This window comes from Sinocyclocheilus grahami, unplaced genomic scaffold (assembly GCF_001515645.1).
Source record: "Sinocyclocheilus grahami isolate Dianchi unplaced genomic scaffold, SAMN03320097.WGS_v1.1 scaffold816.1, whole genome shotgun sequence".
Taxonomy (NCBI): Eukaryota; Metazoa; Chordata; class Actinopteri; order Cypriniformes; family Cyprinidae; genus Sinocyclocheilus; species Sinocyclocheilus grahami.
In genome coordinates this window covers 374,579-393,497 of record NW_015505995.1, presented here as the reverse complement: position 1 = coordinate 393,497, position 18,919 = coordinate 374,579, and the positions used below count along the sequence as shown (strand labels likewise).

Here is an 18,919-nt window from a genome sequence, read left to right as displayed (position 1 = left end):
CCCCCCCACCTACAATCCCTGCCGGCACGAGACTCAAACTGCAACCTTTGGGTTACGAGTCCGACTCTCTAACCATTAGGCCACGACTTTACTATTTTGAGGTGATGCCTTAGACTTCTGTTGTTTATTAAAATTATACTTATAAATACAATAAAGTTGTTTATTTTAATAATAATAATAATTGTTATCGTTATTATTAATTACATTATTTTGGAAGAAGAAATTGCTGAATAGACATAAGAAATTGCTGAATAGACATAAATTGGCATAACATTTTTTAATAAAAAAAAACTGTGTGTGTCTGTCTGTGTCTGTCTGTGTGTGTGTGAGTGAGTGTCTGTGTGTGTGTGTGTGTGTGTGTGTCTGTGTCTGTCTGTGTGTGTGTGTGTGTGTGTGTGTTTGCGGGTTGTGCAGTAGCTGGAGGAATGTGTGGGTTAGACAACCTTGTCCTGTCATTACCTCTGATTGATGGCTCTAGAATGGTAGCAGGAAGCATCGGCCACACGAACAGCAATTCGTTACAGTGCTTAAGAAGGTTTTGTCTAATCCAAACAAAGTGGAACTTGATACAAATATATGACTTTTTAATGTAGCAGCAATATTATTGGCTGTGTGCTTCAGCTAGAAGATGGCACCACCCTGCTTTTACATGGATCTCTGGAATACTTGATTCTGATTGGTCAATCATGGCATTCTGTAGTCAAATATTTTTGCACAATGACTCTAGACTGTATAACTTTGTCCCAAACAAACAATTTCCTGTAGCAGTGCTCATTTTATGTATTTTATAACACACATATCACACATTAATTTCCTTCTCTTATAATCAAGTCATTTAAACTCAATCAAGTAACTATTTCATAATTCAAAAATCTCAATATGTTATGTCCATTTATGCATTTACTATTGTGTATTATGGCAAAATGACCGTTTGATATCACATATCCACAAGCCCATGTTTAAATATGAACCAGTGAACGTTTTAGGTCTCATTTGTTTTTATTTATTTCCTGTTAATAATTTTAGTGCTTATTTCAGTTAGTTGCCAAGGCAACATAATATTCTTTTGGTTTGTTCTTCATCTAATATTTTAGATTTTATTTTATTTATTTTATTACAGCTTTACTTCAATCAACAACAAAAAAATTGTTTTTAATCATTTTTGTTTTTAATCATTTAGATTTTCTTCATTAGTGCCTTTTGTGATCCCACCACATGACTAACTCAAGCACTAGGTTTAAATTAGTGCATAAAAACATTGTGATATGAAATTGTTTACAGTCATGACACATTTGAGTATATAAAAGGTCATCAATCAAACTTACACTATATGAAATTAGATTTATGAGGCAGTTAAGAGCTTTGCAGTTCTCACTCCTGATTCATGGCATTGCGTTGTACAACATCTTGAAGGAATCATGAGAAATGTGCAGCAGGTTAGTTTAGTGGGATCCACATGAGTGAAAGGTTCGGTCAGCAAGAGATTCAATGAACCTTAGTATAGGGGCAGACGCCATATTTAATTGGACGTGAATGAAAACGGAGCTGTGAGGAATGTTCTAGAGTGTTCGCTAAAGCAAGCGTCACTATTATGGTTTATTTGAGTAGACAATTAATCTTAAGTATTAAACTTCTGTGCAATACATGAATGATACCGAATCGTGCAACGAGTGGTTACTTTTCTAAGCAGTCAGACTTAAATGTTCAACTCAAGTACGACAGGAGCGAAATAATCAAGCATTATCCGCATTTGCTGCAGAAAACATCTCAGGTACCGCATGTAACCATGGTTCTCTGGGACACTGCGTTACCATAGCGACTGCTAGAGGACACAGTGCGAGTTCCCTTGAAGGGGAATTACAAATGTGATTTTGTATTCATAAGATTTAAGTTTGGTTTGGTTTGGTTCGGATCTAGATTGGAGCCAGACTTTTGACTTTAAATATCAAGTTTAGTCTGCATAAACTCTTTAATATAGACAGAAAGGAACTGTCTGGCCAACATGCAAAGTGGCAAACCAGTTTGATTTTTCTTGTTTGACATTTTAGAATGGGTTCATCTGAAATCACATACCATAATAATAGATCGCCTTGTAAACTAAGTAGCAGCATGTTCCCATTATAGCACAGCAATTTTTGATGAAGCTGGTAAAGACAGTATCAGTCTGACAGAATGTGTTCATCCATACACATCCAACAGCTCCTATTAGGAGTCTGTGAACTTAGAAAACACTAATCAGATGTGAAAGATGTTACTTTGTGTCACAGCGTGTTCTGGAATGCTGTAAAAGTGTTAAATAGAGGTTTGCAAATTGGTTCCTTGTGTTGTTTGCTAGCAAATTGTTTACTGAGTGAGATGTTTTCACCTCCTGAGAAATGCTTTTGAACGTGTCCAGGAACGCCCAGTTGAAGCGCCGTCACGGTGTTAAGAAATGCGTCTTTGGTCACAAGCCACCAAGGAACGGCAATGAACAGATGAAAGAATGAAAGGCACATAGTCTGATAAACAATGAGTCTATTGTTGAACTAAAAGTGTATTCTGAGTGTTTCAAAAATATCCCAGCTGCCTCCAAGTCAATTTCTGTCGTCAAGCCAAACAATAATCCCCAATCTGGGTGATATTTCTGCTATCAGATTGAAGAGCTCCAGCGGTGAGATGAGAGTATGTGCTGAGGTTTGATGTGGTCCATCAGAGACGATCCACATTTGATAAGACTGATCTGTCCTGTAGGCTTAGATCTTCTAATTTGAGAACATTGAGAACACTGTCGCCCTGTTTCAGACCCTAGTGAGCAAAGCTAAACTACTTTTAACTCTGTGCTAGTGGACGTCGACATTGATGAAATAGAGAGACATGATGCAATGGGAAAAAAATGTACAGAAACAGAACCTTTTCTCAGCTCTCAGCTAAAGATTTGATACTCAATAACCTTGCTAGAAAAAAACATCAGTCTAATCACATTTGATGGTCTCAGCTTGTTTCCCATGCAGTATGGTCACACTGGTCTGTTGAGGAAAGACCAGCAAACCACCCAAGGCTGGTTGAGACGATTTTTTTTTGTGTGAAAATACATTTAAAAAAATAAAATGATTTATTTAATTTTTATTTAACAATATAAAAATGCTATTATTTTATTAAAATATATATAACAATTATTTATGTTTGTCTTCCCTGCTAGAAAAAAAAAATCGTCTCAACCAGCCGTGGGTGGTTTGCTGGTCTTTACAGATCTTTACAAATTACAGATTTTAAAAATTATACATTTGAACTAAAATGTATAATTTTTTTAATCTGTAATTTTAGGACTGAATATATATATATATATTGGTTTTTCCCCAAACTTAAATCCATCATCTTAGATTTTCTCTGAGCTTGTCACAATGCATTCTGGGATTATTTTATCTGTAAAGGATTTGAGTAATGCTGTAAAATTTGGTCAAAATTATAATAATTTTTCTGTCTGCAACCACCCTACCATCTTGAATGTGCCCTCTTTTACTGCCTTGGTAAAGAGCTCATTTGGTTTTGAAACAGAGCTTGAGGTAGGATGGATGGACGGACAACTGGGCAGATAGATAGATAGATAGATAGATAGATAGATAGATAGATAGATAGATAGATAGATAGATAGATAGATAGATAGATAGATAGATAGATAGATAGATAGATAGATAGATAGATAGATAGATAGATAGATAGATAGATAGCAGGCCAAACAATCTTTGTGTTTTGTAAACACAAAGACAGCCAAAAATGTCCAGAAAGAACTTCAATTACTGATTGCTGAAGTTTCAGGGTGTTTTTGTGGTTCCTGCTTCATTCCCAAAGGCTTTCCTGCAGCTGATTATTGTAATCTATCCTCATAATGTGAAACATATGCGTGTGTCAGCAGCAGTGGCTAGTTAGGACTATAACATGACACGTGACCCCTAAACGTCAGCAAACACCAGGGGTCACCCATATGTGTGTGTGTTTAATATATAGTGAGGGCAGAGTCGAGATCAGTAAAGGGTAACAGGACCTGTGGGAGTTTTGAATGTCTCCTCAGAATTGGGCTGATTTATAGCCCCTCCTATGAGCAGGAAACATCCTTCAGACTATATCTACACCAGAAACAGGAGACAGACGTATAGAAGACAAGAGCTTTAAAACCTAGTGAGCTTCATTGGCAGCATCCTAAAAAGAATCCTTTTCCTAATGAGTATATTTGTTTCCAGTTAAAATATCTAAAAATCCTTAAAACAATATGTATTTGAGAAGCAACACTGCATAGCATTATTAAGACTTGTTTTCGTGGACTGGCTTCAATACAAGTATATTTTGTCTCAAATTTAAAACAAGTTCAGTAGGACAAAATACACATATATTCAATATTCAGATGCAATAAATGCATGTAAATTTTTTCAAACATTTTTTAAAGAACGTGTTGTAAGTATACGGAAGCTTAGTTCGTACACGGAATAATATAAAGTGAGTTTTTATCTTTTTTTATCTTCTAAATTTACATCTCACAATTCTGTTTTTTGTTGTTGTTGTTGTTGTTGTTGTTGTTTTAAATACAGGTAAATAAGGTAATTAACACTTATTTCACAATTATAGCTCATAGCTTATAGCTCACAATTTGGGCGAGCTGAGTTTATATCTCAGAATTACAAGGCAAGAAATAAGCTTCCACACAATTCCGATTCTCAGACTTGTATATAAAAACCTTCCAGGTGGCAGGATGATTTATACACATTATTTACATCTTTTGCTCTTTGCCTTTTGCTCATTTTTGACTCTCCTCATGCTCACAATCTCCCGATAAATACTCCTCTTTATCTGTCTGGGGACGCGTCGATGAGGTGATTGTGAGACAGTCTGAAAATCCATCTGCACACAGAAACGCCTGTGCATAAAAACACATTCCTGTCTGCTTTGACTTTTACAGCGTGTTCTAGATGTATGCATCTGTTTTATGCCATATGAGGACTTTACGTGCATCTGTCTTCTAGATTATTCACTCACACAGTGGATCTCAGACTCTAGTTTATGTTGACTGTGTTGTATGATGAAAGGGTGTGTTTTTCAGGTAAAGGGAGAACTGAGGGTGTTTAAAGGGCACCTTGAAGAGACTCTGACATTCAACAGACTTATTTAAACAAATGCCTCTCCACACACATACACCTCCACTGCGGTGATCTCCAACCGAGCCACATGTTTAAACCATTACCCCGCCATCAGTGAGAGTTTGAAACTCGGCGAGCCCTGAACTAGCAGAACCATCTCATCTCTATGTAAACCTAGATTAGAAACAGTCTCTGATTATAATTAAACCCCAGTGGTTTTCCCACAAAGAGACACACGCACACACACACGTCAAATTACAAACTAAAACTGCCTTTAACTTGAGAATGTGCACTCCTGGAAAAGGTTTTAAGGTGTAATATAATATAATTTAGGCGTAATTTTTTAAATAATATAATTTAATATAGCAAACAATATTGTATTATATTATTTTATTGTGTGTGTGTGTGCGTGCGTGCGTGTGTGTGTGTGTGTGTATTTTGGACGTCAGATCAGCCTTGCTGATCAAACACACCAGCACTTAATCTTACAGCCCAGAGGAATTCATAAACACATACATATGCACATTTACAAGCATAAAGGTTCAGTTGTCAAGAGTTAAAATCACTCCACATCGACATAAAGAGGTGATTTATGTGCAAGATCGGTAGCACAATGAAGCATTTCATGCAACGCTGAGCTGATAGAAATCAGGAATTGACCTCATGCTAACAGCACAAGGCTTGCGTTGTTCGATGTGTTCCCCCCATGATGAGACACGATGAGAGTCAATATTTACACAATCATTATGTAACACATCTGTATTTGAGCACAGCTCCTTTAATGGCATCATGAAATCGAAATCAGCACTATTTACTGTCCTAATCAATGTTTCTGATCTTATTGTGAGCAAATCAACGGTGCATGTCATTCTAAAAGAAAAAATGGTTGCATAATATTCCATCAAATATTAATAATCTACTTCATCTCCGAAATGACTTGTCTTTTCACATATGGCCACGTGGAGATAGAAAAACAATATTAATCAACTTTCTGAAATAACAAAAGCCGTGTTTATGCCAAGTTTTATAGCCCAACAGCTATTTCACAGAAGAAAACTGTAGGTATGATCACTAGGGTTGCAAAGGGGTGGTACATTTCCAGAATCTTTCCAAAAATCCCTGGAATATTCCAAAAAATCCTGGAAAGTTTCGAAAATTTCTGGACTATTTCTGAAATTTACTGGAAATTTTCCACCTTTTTGCAACCCTAATGATCACTAAGAAAATCAATAGCAAAACTCCCCATAAAAAAATTTAATACATATTTATATTTGTATATAATATAAATTAGATACATAGATATGAGGTGTGCTGTGATTGGCCAGCTATCCAGTGCGTTGTTTTTGGCCGAATACCTCAAGCGTGAGACGGAAATGTTACGCCCCTACCATACTGTGATGCCCTGTCCGGCCAGAGCGACGAGACAAAAATATTAAAACCCATTATAAACGAGGCATTTGTTGCATCCAGTGGGGACATAATTACGGATAATATTGACTTATACTATCTTTTTACGCATTGCATTGCGCCGCGTAAACATAAAACCATGTCTGCATCTGTGATCGGAGAAATTACAAACAACAAGCACTACTCTACACTGCTCAAAACTCGCGTTTGAATCATCAGTGGCAAATTCTTTAATATAAAAAACGTACTTACAGGCAGTGAGTCAGAACAGCCGGCATTGTAGTCTACTCTACCAGGATCAGGAAACAGTCCTAAAATGCACCATAAAATGTGCTGCACACATCTGAATATTTTGGTTGAACTGTTCTGGAACAGTGTTGTAAATACAACTTAACCACTGATTTCTAGTCGTGTCCTCTTTTGGAAGGCCAAACAAAGCAGTTTCAATTTCACAATGAAACACACAGTGCCTTCATGACATGGCGGCGGCAGCAACAACACTACAGCCAGAATAAAAGTTACGCCTTCTTTCTTTGCGTGAACATTTGGGTGGCATTATGCAAATCTTCCCACATCGTGACGTAGACATGTGGGGGGGTGTTAGAACGAGCCGTTTTAGGTAGACGTGGTTGACTCTTAACTTTTATAAAGAATATCTCTTTGAATTTGAGACTTTAGTCTTTGCAACTTTACAGATCTTCTTTATGCACCAAGAGCTTGTAACACTCCAAAGAGAAAGGAAAAATTGAAATCGCATCATATGACCCCTTTAATTCTAGGTTCTACCCCTTTTTTCCCCTCACAATGTCTCCCTTTAGCATGCAGGTGAGTGACATCATGCCAACAGGGCAGTTTCTCGCACTGCTGCGGTGAATCTAGCATCAGCTTCTAAGCATTCTGCTGGGAGCATCTGAAAGTGCTATGTGTACGCTAGGGAAAATAATTCAGCATGTTCCCTCGTTCTCTGCAGTTCTGCTACTGCAAACCAAACATGGGCCTCAGCTCCTGTGGAAAGCAAAAACAGTTGTTTATGACGTCTGCACATTAAGACTGGGTTTTCTGGGTTGTTTTAGTCGCTGAGTGGATAGAGAGAAGAAAAAATGGAATAGAGATGTAGAGTTTTTCTCTCCAGATGCTCATCTACCTACCCCCACTTCCTGTTCAGCAACAGAATCCAGACCTCTGACCTTTAAGGCCAAACATATCCCGTTTCTAGCACACAAATGCCTGCTCTTAGTATGTTAGCATATATCAATATATAAGATATATTCAAATAGAAAACAGTTACTTTAAATTCTAATATTTTATATTACTTTTAATATGTATTATTTTGAGTGTGTGAGAATGTGTGCATGCTGTTTGTATTTAAAGGTTGAGATGGTTTAATTCATATAATTGTCGGTGGTGTGCTGTGGAAAAAGTCCAGTAATTCCCTCTGAGCATGTGTTTGAGAGAAGAGGGGATGGATACGTAAATGAAATGTGAGGGAAAGGACTGTGATGCCGGCTGCATCCTTGTCACTACTGTGTCTAGTCTTTGTTAAACACACCCGAGCTATGTGTCCTCTTTTTTTACAGTAATGGCATACAGCAGTGGAAAACTTACAGGCTCGTGGGATGTGATGGCCACCGTGTCTGTAGCGGGGTTTATCACACTTTTGATTTTCACTTGTAGCTGCTATCTTGTGTGCTGATACATGCGTATGGGCTGCATAATGAACATCGTCTTCGGGCAGTGATTCGTTTTGATCATTTTGACGAATCCTTGTGTGCTATGAGTGTCATGAAGTCATGCAATAAATTCACGTGATGACCAGTTTTTAAGTTGATATTTGCAGAAAAACTTCCCCTCCACAATAGCTCTCAAATCTCATTTGTGTACATTCAAATATGGCACGTCAGGATGCATCATCACACACGTTTTGACGTACTGTTGGCATTATCAGCCCGTTTGAAATCAGGTAGAGGAAATGGAAGGAACGATCTAAATTAAAAAAAAAATTTCTCTATATTTTAAAGGATGTGTTGCTCAGAGAAAGCTATAAAGCCTTGTTTTTCCATTTCCACCCTTATTTTTCATATATAGCTCTTTGAGAGGAAAAAGAGGCCTACTTGTTTACTGATGTGTCATCATCCTTATTTTCTTGTAAAATAGTATTTTTTTTAAATATCTTGACAGACTTTGATCAACGCAGAGGCTGTTTTTGATCTGCCATAGCAACAGCGCTGCCCACGAATAGCTCAGAGTCTATATAGAGAGAGACTCCAGTAAAACACAGCTTTAAGATTGATGTAATTACAAACATCCCTCTTTCTCTCTCTCTCTCTCTCTCTCTCTCTCACACACACACACACACACACACAGTCACTACATAACCAGAGGAACAAATCATCAGCAGAACCACTATTTACTATGTTTAATCTTACCGGCAGCTCAGCGGTTTGTTATAGGAAACATAATGGTCACTCCCTGTTACCATGGAGAGCACACAGGAAAAGATGTTTGCCATGTTTTGAGATGTGCTCTTAAAAATGTATATTTTAGATTTATTATTTGTGTTTGTTTGAATAGTGCAGGCAAAGTGCAAACAGAACTGTTGGTACCATGGTTCAGTGACTCACATTTTCTTTCTTTTTTATTGTAGTGGTGAAAATGTAATTTGGGGACAAGAGCTCAGGTGAAAGTTCAGACAGTCATATTATAAGAGCAGGTGTATGGTGCAGAGACTGGATCGAGTCCAGGCCTGTTTTACTGGCACAGAGCTCATATGCGGAGAGATCCATTTATTCCCCATGACCGCAGCCGTGGACAACAAATCATTTGTGAGCCAAATGAGCAAGCGAGTTAAGGGCACCTTCAGAGAGGTTCGGCCTTGACAGAATATAGCTGTGCTAAAACACTTGCTTCATTATGGATTCTTTTAGTCTGGTTCCTCCGCCTATGATCTACACATCTCTTGTTTGGCAGATTAAACAGCAGGTTGCTTCCGCTGGTTCCAGTTGTTCCGGATATCTGACGGGGTTTTGAGAAACTAGGGTGCGTCTGATTCATTCACAGGATGAGGAGACAGAGACCCACTCAGTTCCCTTTGAGCACTAAAAATACAGACTGGAGCGGCCCTCATGGCAGCGCCATCTGCCCTGGCAGACGTCCAGGGACATACATATGCACAAGCACACAGTTTCCCAGGGCGAAGGATGCAAGAGCAATAGTAGCATCATATGATTAAGCTAGTGTGACTTAGAAAGTCACATCAAAGAACACTTTTTTTTCAGCACCCTTGGTTTCCGAAGTATTTTTCCCTATTTCTTTTTTCCCAGAGACAAAAACTACTGATTTAAATATGTTATATACAGAAACATACTTTTTTTTACATTTATTGTAATATCTGCATTTATGCATAGTAGTTTTAGAGCATTAGGAGACTAACTATTACATCACGTGCTTTATGGGAGTAGGAGCATTTGGTTTGCTGTCCTCTTTTGGAAGGCCAAACAAAGCAGTTTCAATTTCACAATGAAACACACAGTGCCTTCATGACATGGCGGCGGCAGCAACAACACTACAGCCAGAATAAAAGTTACGCCTTCTTTCTTTGCGTGAACATTTGGGTGGCATTATGCAAATCTTCCCACATCGTGACGTAGACATGTGGGGGGGTGTTAGAACGAGCCGTTTTAGGTAGACGTGGTTGACTCTTAACTTTTATAAAGAATATCTCTTTGAATTTGAGACTTTAGTCTTTGCAACTTTACAGATCTTCTTTATGCACCAAGAGCTTGTAACACTCCAAAGAGAAAGGAAAAATTGAAATCGCATCATATGACCCCTTTAATTCTAGGTTCTACCCCTTTTTTCCCCTCACAATGTCTCCCTTTAGCATGCAGGTGAGTGACATCATGCCAACAGGGCAGTTTCTCGCACTGCTGCGGTGAATCTAGCATCAGCTTCTAAGCATTCTGCTGGGAGCATCTGAAAGTGCTATGTGTACGCTAGGGAAAATAATTCAGCATGTTCCCTCGTTCTCTGCAGTTCTGCTACTGCAAACCAAACATGGGCCTCAGCTCCTGTGGAAAGCAAAAACAGTTGTTTATGACGTCTGCACATTAAGACTGGGTTTTCTGGGTTGTTTTAGTCGCTGAGTGGATAGAGAGAAGAAAAAATGGAATAGAGATGTAGAGTTTTTCTCTCCAGATGCTCATCTACCTACCCCCACTTCCTGTTCAGCAACAGAATCCAGACCTCTGACCTTTAAGGCCAAACATATCCCGTTTCTAGCACACAAATGCCTGCTCTTAGTATGTTAGCATATATCAATATATAAGATATATTCAAATAGAAAACAGTTACTTTAAATTCTAATATTTTATATTACTTTTAATATGTATTATTTTGAGTGTGTGAGAATGTGTGCATGCTGTTTGTATTTAAAGGTTGAGATGGTTTAATTCATATAATTGTCGGTGGTGTGCTGTGGAAAAAGTCCAGTAATTCCCTCTGAGCATGTGTTTGAGAGAAGAGGGGATGGATATGTAAATGAAATGTGAGGGAAAGGACTGTGATGCCGGCTGCATCCTTGTCACTACTGTGTCTAGTCTTTGTTAAACACACCCGAGCTATGTGTCCTCTTTTTTTACAGTAATGGCATACAGCAGTGGAAAACTTACAGGCTCGTGGGATGTGATGGCCACCGTGTCTGTAGCGGGGTTTATCACACTTTTGATTTTCACTTGTAGCTGCTATCTTGTGTGCTGATACATGCGTATGGGCTGCATAATGAACATCGTCTTCGGGCAGTGATTCGTTTTGATCATTTTGACGAATCCTTGTGTGCTATGAGTGTCATGAAGTCATGCAATAAATTCATGTGATGACCAGTTTTTAAGTTGATATTTGCAGAAAAACTTCCCCTCCACAATAGCTCTCAAATCTCATTTGTGTACATTCAAATATGGCACGTCAGGATGCATCATCACACACGTTTTGACGTACTGTTGGCATTATCAGCCCGTTTGAAATCAGGTAGAGGAAATGGAAGGAACGATCTAAATTAAAAAAAAATTTCTCTATATTTTAAAGGATGTGTTGCTCAGAGAAAGCTATAAAGCCTTGTTTTTCCATTTCCACCCTTATTTTTCATATATAGCTCTTTGAGAGGAAAAAGAGGCCTACTTGTTTACTGATGTGTCATCATCCTTATTTTCTTGTAAAATAGTATTTTTTTTAAATATCTTGACAGACTTTGATCAACGCAGAGGCTGTTTTTGATCTGCCATAGCAACAGCGCTGCCCACGAATAGCTCAGAGTCTATATAGAGAGAGACTCCAGTAAAACACAGCTTTAAGATTGATGTAATTACAAACATCCCTCTTTCTCTCTCTCTCTCTCTCTCTCTCTCACACACACACACACACACACACAGTCACTACATAACCAGAGGAACAAATCATCAGCAGAACCACTATTTACTATGTTTAATCTTACCGGCAGCTCAGCGGTTTGTTATAGGAAACATAATGGTCACTCCCTGTTACCATGGAGAGCACACAGGAAAAGATGTTTGCCATGTTTTGAGATGTGCTCTTAAAAATGTATATTTTAGATTTATTATTTGTGTTTGTTTGAATAGTGCAGGCAAAGTGCAAACAGAACTGTTGGTACCATGGTTCAGTGACTCACATTTTCTTTCTTTTTTATTGTAGTGGTGAAAATGTAATTTGGGGACAAGAGCTCAGGTGAAAGTTCAGACAGTCATATTATAAGAGCAGGTGTATGGTGCAGAGACTGGATCGAGTCCAGGCCTGTTTTACTGGCACAGAGCTCATATGCGGAGAGATCCATTTATTCCCCATGACCGCAGCCGTGGACAACAAATCATTTGTGAGCCAAATGAGCAAGCGAGTTAAGGGCACCTTCAGAGAGGTTCGGCCTTGACAGAATATAGCTGTGCTAAAACACTTGCTTCATTATGGATTCTTTTAGTCTGGTTCCTCCGCCTATGATCTACACATCTCTTGTTTGGCAGATTAAACAGCAGGTTGCTTCCGCTGGTTCCAGTTGTTCCGGATATCTGACGGGGTTTTGAGAAACTAGGGTGCGTCTGATTCATTCACAGGATGAGGAGACAGAGACCCACTCAGTTCCCTTTGAGCACTAAAAATACAGACTGGAGCGGCCCTCATGGCAGCGCCATCTGCCCTGGCAGACGTCCAGGGACATACATATGCACAAGCACACAGTTTCCCAGGGCGAAGGATGCAAGAGCAATAGTAGCATCATATGATTAAGCTAGTGTGACTTAGAAAGTCACATCAAAGAACACTTTTTTTTCAGCACCCTTGGTTTCCGAAGTATTTTTCCCTATTTCTTTTTTCCCAGAGACAAAAACTACTGATTTAAATATGTTATATACAGAAACATACTTTTTTTTACATTTATTGTAATATCTGCATTTATGCATAGTAGTTTTAGAGCATTAGGAGACTAACTATTACATCACGTGCTTTATGGGAGTAGGAGCATTTGGTTTGCTTGTCGCATTTCACTGATTGGTAGAGATTTCTCTGCAGCGTCATGATGGGTAATGTAGTTTTTCATCAGGAATTTCGCTGTTGAACATCATTTAAAAAATAAGTCACAATAATGCGGCTTGACGGCTTCAACAAAAGCATATACCATCGATTAATAATCTCATAGCTCGTAATACATCTGTCTATAAAGGTTTATAAGTTATAGGTCAAAATCAATTCCCTTATGAAGAAAATGAAGGGGATTTTTACTTCCTATACCTGACTGCTGCACTATAAAAGTTTTTATATAAAAAATTTCCATGACACTCTTATAAATATATTTTAACATTTACTGTACATGCAAAGTGTAATAAACGGTTGTGTAATCAACAATTGTATGTCCAATAGTGTTCTGACTCACTACATACTCAGAATTCTGTACTTTACCATCACTGATAAATGATGTACTTATTGGTCAGTTCACTTATAGGTCAATTTGAAATACATCAATACATTTTACTTCAATATTCTGACATATTTCAGAGTGAAATAGAATATTAAATGGGGAAAGGATTGACCTTATTTATCAGAATTGACTGGATTGTCAAAATGGGTTTTATGTAGCAGAATGGAGGTGGTTTGGAGGTCGAGGGACTGAAAGAGACATTCGTCACATGAGCAGCAGAGATGTTTTAAATGTGTGTCAAGTTTTGATTTTGATGATTACAAAGACAAATATCTAAGGAATTTGTAATAATAATTCTGCTTTCATGTTGACTTTAAAAGGGTCCTATTATGCTCTTTTACAAAGTCTTCATTTTGTTTTGGGGGTGTACTAGAACAGGCTCTCATACTAGGTTGTTCGAAAAACACATTATTTTTCACATATTTTACATTATTACAACACCTCTCTCCCCAGTTTGTAATGAACAGCTTGAATAGTTCCTGTATCAAATGAAGGCCCGCCTTCTGAAATACGAAATGTGCTGTGATTGGTTAGCTTGGCCAGTGTGTGTTGTGATTGGCTCCACTCGGCACCTGGTCATGCCCCTTACCATAGCCGCCTGCAAGCTTCAGTGTAAATATTGCGTAAAAATCAAAACAATTTGAGCGCAATTTAAACCCGGATGATTATAACCACTCTAAGTTCGTCTGTCTTGGGAAAGCTAGCGCGTCTCCGACATAGTGATAACACTCGTTGCCTTCTCTAGTGCAGCTCAACCAGGTCTCGTTCCATTCGGCGATTTTTGTGATATCACAAGTCCTGGAAATTATGTGTTGTAGTCCAAACGAGTCATTCGTTGTAGTTTTTGAAAAGTGATTTCTGTTCAATAAAATATCTCCTTTTGAAGTGGACTTTGAACTTTGTAACTTTGCAGATCTTTTTTTATGCTCAAACAGCAACATTACAGACTAAATAAAGTTGAAAAAGCATAATAGGACCCCTTTAAATAGATTTATGTTTCTACCAATGCCAAATCGATTTTGTAATTTCACTTTGGCACACATAGATTCCATCTTTCTGTCCATACTGCCATCACTCTCGATTTTTCCACTATTGGTTTTCTTTTCAAACACTACGTTTGCTTTAAACTAATGGAGTTTCATAATCAACTAACCAACAGAATAATGATGCTCATTTACAAACAAAAGCCTGCCGCCTGTGTTTTTACCATGGAATGAGATGCGACTCGCCTATAAAGACGAGACCTGAGTCTTGGTTAAATGTATGGTGCATGTTGAATTCTGGAATAGTTGGGGGTCTTCAACACATGTGCCCCATTTAGAATCCCCTCAAAGAGCTTTAATGGGTTCCAGATTCATCTGTGCTTGCTGTGCTCACTGTGGCCCTTATGTCTTTTCTGGCCTGAGCATGCTCAGTGCGCACCGACAGCGGCTTGAACCTCAGAGTCCTTGGGCTCCAGTTGCTCATTCTGCCTCCCATGTGCGCTGTGAATTTTCCAACAAAAACAGACCTGATGATCGTAAAGCTGAAGGAAATATTCCCAACTAATTCCATATGGTCTCTCTCTGGCCATTGCAGAACGTTATTGAGCACTGATTTAAACCAAATCGGAGTTACAGGCTTCAGATAAATGTAGCTTCATTAAAATTCATCTCGATTTGCTGGGTTCTATCTGCTTTATATGCTATCTAAAGGTCTCAGATCTGTGTGGACAGTCTTTTGCAGGCTCAGATTTAAATGTTATAACCTTTTCAGCGTTATAGATTATTATATGAAAGATCATATGAGCTTCAGCGTTTTGCTCTGCCTCCTGTTGTTTTTGGCTCTTTCTGCAAGATTTATGTGTTTGTTTTTGGAGTGCATCGACTGAATGTATATAGGGGGTATCTGTGAGAACCCTATGCTGAACTGTGAAGATCTCTGGTGCTTTTGATGCATTGCTCACTCGGAGTGCAAATGAGTGTTTCAATTACTCTAAAGATAGTCTTTGTACATAAAATAGATATTTTGGCACATGAAAATAGTTTACTCCCATAGTTTTTTGTGCATCCAGTTCACTTTATTTATGGTGAGTATTAAGTGCTATATATCTCTCAAAACATTTTATTTCCTTAATGCATGAATACAGAGGAACAAATAGAGACACAACTTGGCTGGATGCCACTGACTTAGGAGCTAGTGCTTAGCGGTTAGCTAATGACAGTAAATTTTGCTGAATGAATTCAGATGCTACTCTATTATGTATATTTATCAGGATAAAGAAGTAATTTACTCAAAAATATGTCATTATTTACTTACCCTCATGTCATTCCAAACCCAGACTTTCTTATGTGGAATAAGAAATTTTGAAGAATGTACTGATATGTTTCCATGCAATTACAATTAAAGGGTACAAACTTTCAAGTTTCAAAAAAGATGGAAAAGAACCAAAAAAAAGTAATTAAGTAGTCCAGATGACTGTATTCGAAGTGTTCTGAAGTCATACGATAGCTTTGTGTGAGGAACAAATCGAAATCACTGTTTACTGGTAATCTTTGTCCGGATAATTTAGTGAGTTCAAGTAACCAGGTAAAAAGAGTGATTCACCTTGGATTCACCTCAGATCAAGTAAACTCAAGTATTGAATCACTCTGATACTTCCATAAGTCTTTCAGACCTCTTTGTGAACCATATCAAATGATTCACTCAACAATGAGTAAATGATGAAAGAATTTTTATTTTTTGGGTGAACTGTTCCTTTAATTCATATGAATATACCATTGTGATATGTTTAACCTTAATTTACTATTGCAAATTTGGTCATTATTTGCCTAATATGTGACGTTTTTGTTGTAACAATAGTATCCTGTTGATGATCTCGGTTTAAGAGAATTACATGAGTCATTAATTGACTACCAAGACATTTGACCATAGTTCCTGTGAGAATGTTCCATTTCTGGATCCTTCCCAGAATTCCATGAAGGGCTTTCCCAATGAGTCTGGCCGTATAATGTTACCGTGGTGTAGACACTGTTGATTTGGCCCCTGGAAACCCCTTCAGTGGAACGGGGATCTCCTTGACAAAAGGCCCAGGAGTGATGTGTGAATGATTTACTAAAGGAGTGAAAGCAATAGAGGAAAAAATCTAATTTGCAGTCCAAGGCAGGTGGCTACATTAGCATACAGCCGAACATTACAACACGAAGCTCTGGGAATCCTGCAGAAAATAAGTTATATAAACATTCTCATGGGGCTGAAGCCAGAACAGTGTCTTTTCTACACAACAGCTGACAAGACAGCTGGAAAAGTTTTAAATTCAAACTTCCATCTGCTGTATGTCTTCCCACTTCCACATTCACACGTTAATGGTGAACGTCATCATTAAAATATTTCGAATAAAAAAAAACTTTCTCCCTCTGTGTTTGCAGCTTCCTATTTCGGGGACAGCTACTGTCGAATAGATGCCATTCAGGATCTGTCAAGTTTTCAAGTGTCGCTCCAATTTAAAACAAGCAGACGTAGTGGCCTGCTCCTACTGGCGGCGGGACACAGAGATTACCTCTTGCTGGAGCTCTACAATGGCAAATTACAGGTGAAATACAGTACATTTTGGGTTCAGATCGTTTAGGGGTCAATTCATTAACTTTCGGATCACCAACAGCTACTCATGCCACCTTAAAGGGTTAGTTCACCCAAAAATGAAAGTTAGCTTGTGTTTTACTCACCCCAGAGGCATCCTTGGTGTATATGACCTTCTTCTTTCAGACGAATCCAGTCGGAGTTATATTAAAAATTGTCCTGGCCATTCCAAGCTCTATCATTGCAGTCAGCGGGTGTTGCAGTTGAACAGTCCACAAGTCGTCAAATAAAGCTCGCGCATTCATAATAAAATGTGCTGCAGACAGCTCCGGGGGATGAATAAAGGCCCCCTGTAGCATTTCAAACGTAATAATCACTTTTCTCTCACTTCCATTATCTTTCATCGGTGGAAGGCGTTCCGGCGGAAGGTGTATGACGTATGCGCAGAACTCGCGCCTCTGAGATATGCTAGTCTCACGAGTTTGTTTATAGGAGCAAAGGAAGCAAAGTTTCCTTACTTTAGCAAAGGAAAACCAGTCTCCTCTTGGTTTATTTCGAAATCCTCCGACATTTTTCTTTGCAATTCCTCGGTTTGTACTTTATTATTATCCGGCGTTTTGCTTTGTTCTCTCTCCGCATTCGTCACTAATCATGCAACGCCAAGGTACTGCGTCATCCGCTGGAACTGCTTCAGTGTCTGACAGTCAGCGGAAGTGAGAGAAAAGTGTTTATTACATTTGAAATATGGATATTTTTCTTACAAAAACACATGGATTCGCTACGGGTGGCCTTTATTCATCCCCCGGAGCCGTCTACGGCACCTTTTATTATGAATGCGCAAGCTTTCTTTGACGACTTGTGGACTGTTCAACTGCAACACCCGCTGACTGCAATGATAGAGCTTGGAATAGTCAGGACAATTTTTAATATAACTCCGACTGGATTCATCTGAAAGAAGAAATTCATATACACCTAGGATGCTTCGAGGGTAAGTAAAACACAGTCTAATTTTCATTTTTGGGTGAACTAACCCTTTAAATCATCCTTTGACTTCTAGTTGCTTTTTTGCTGTAATTCACTGCCAGTGCGAACGCTCTTTGTGTTAAACTGCTTTGGATAAAATTGCCTGGTAAATGACTACTTGTACACTAAAGACAGAGATCAGATCTGGCAAAATCAGAAAGCACAGGGTTCAGTTCAAAATATCTACTTTGTAATGTAATTTAAAATCCCAGACTGACTACACAAATAAATACAATCTCCACTATTTTCTCATGGCCCTTCAAGACTTCAGGGCCCCAGAAATGAGCCACACACTGAGAAAGTCTCTTGTGAGTTTTTGAGAAGCAGCCTCTTGGTTTTTTATGAGAGGGATGACTCACATTCACTTTCGTCTCCACTGTGACTGAATTGTCGCAGTTTCTCAGCTCAACACATGGAAAAAGCTTCCACGGCTTGAATGAGTTACTGGTTTGCTCTGAGTGTATTTCTTCTTCATCTGCAGCCTCCTTAGAAAATGGCTCCCGCTCCGCACAGATAAACACAGACGCTCAAACTGCCTGCATTATGCTGCAATATGAAATGGTACCAGGACTTTTTCATCAGTGACAGGATTTGTCATTAAAAACTCATTTCCACCGACACATTCAATTCATTCAGATTTACTTTTTTCATCTTTGGAGGCTGCAGATCTGAAATGAGATCTGTGATATTTTCAGATTAAGTGGCTACACAGTGTTTGAAATAGCCAACTGATCCAGCAAAGTCTGTATCATAAATTCACAGTTGAATGCATGTATAATGCACTGTGAAAAATCATATTCTTAACCAGTACCTTTATCTTGTATACTAAGATAAGATTAATTGGTGT

General features: G+C 38.5%; 1 protein-coding gene across 1 annotated transcript in view; it reads left to right on the top strand.

The window, feature by feature from the left end:
• LOC107562278 (chondroitin sulfate proteoglycan 4-like) overlaps positions 1–18,919 on the top strand; it is a 52,249-nt gene that overhangs the window by 12,280 nt on the left and 21,050 nt on the right. The window contains exon 2 of the mRNA XM_016246900.1: positions 16,899–17,062. Within this exon, the coding sequence (XP_016102386.1) occupies positions 16,899–17,062 (164 nt within the window). The remainder of the gene's footprint in view (positions 1–16,898; positions 17,063–18,919) is intronic.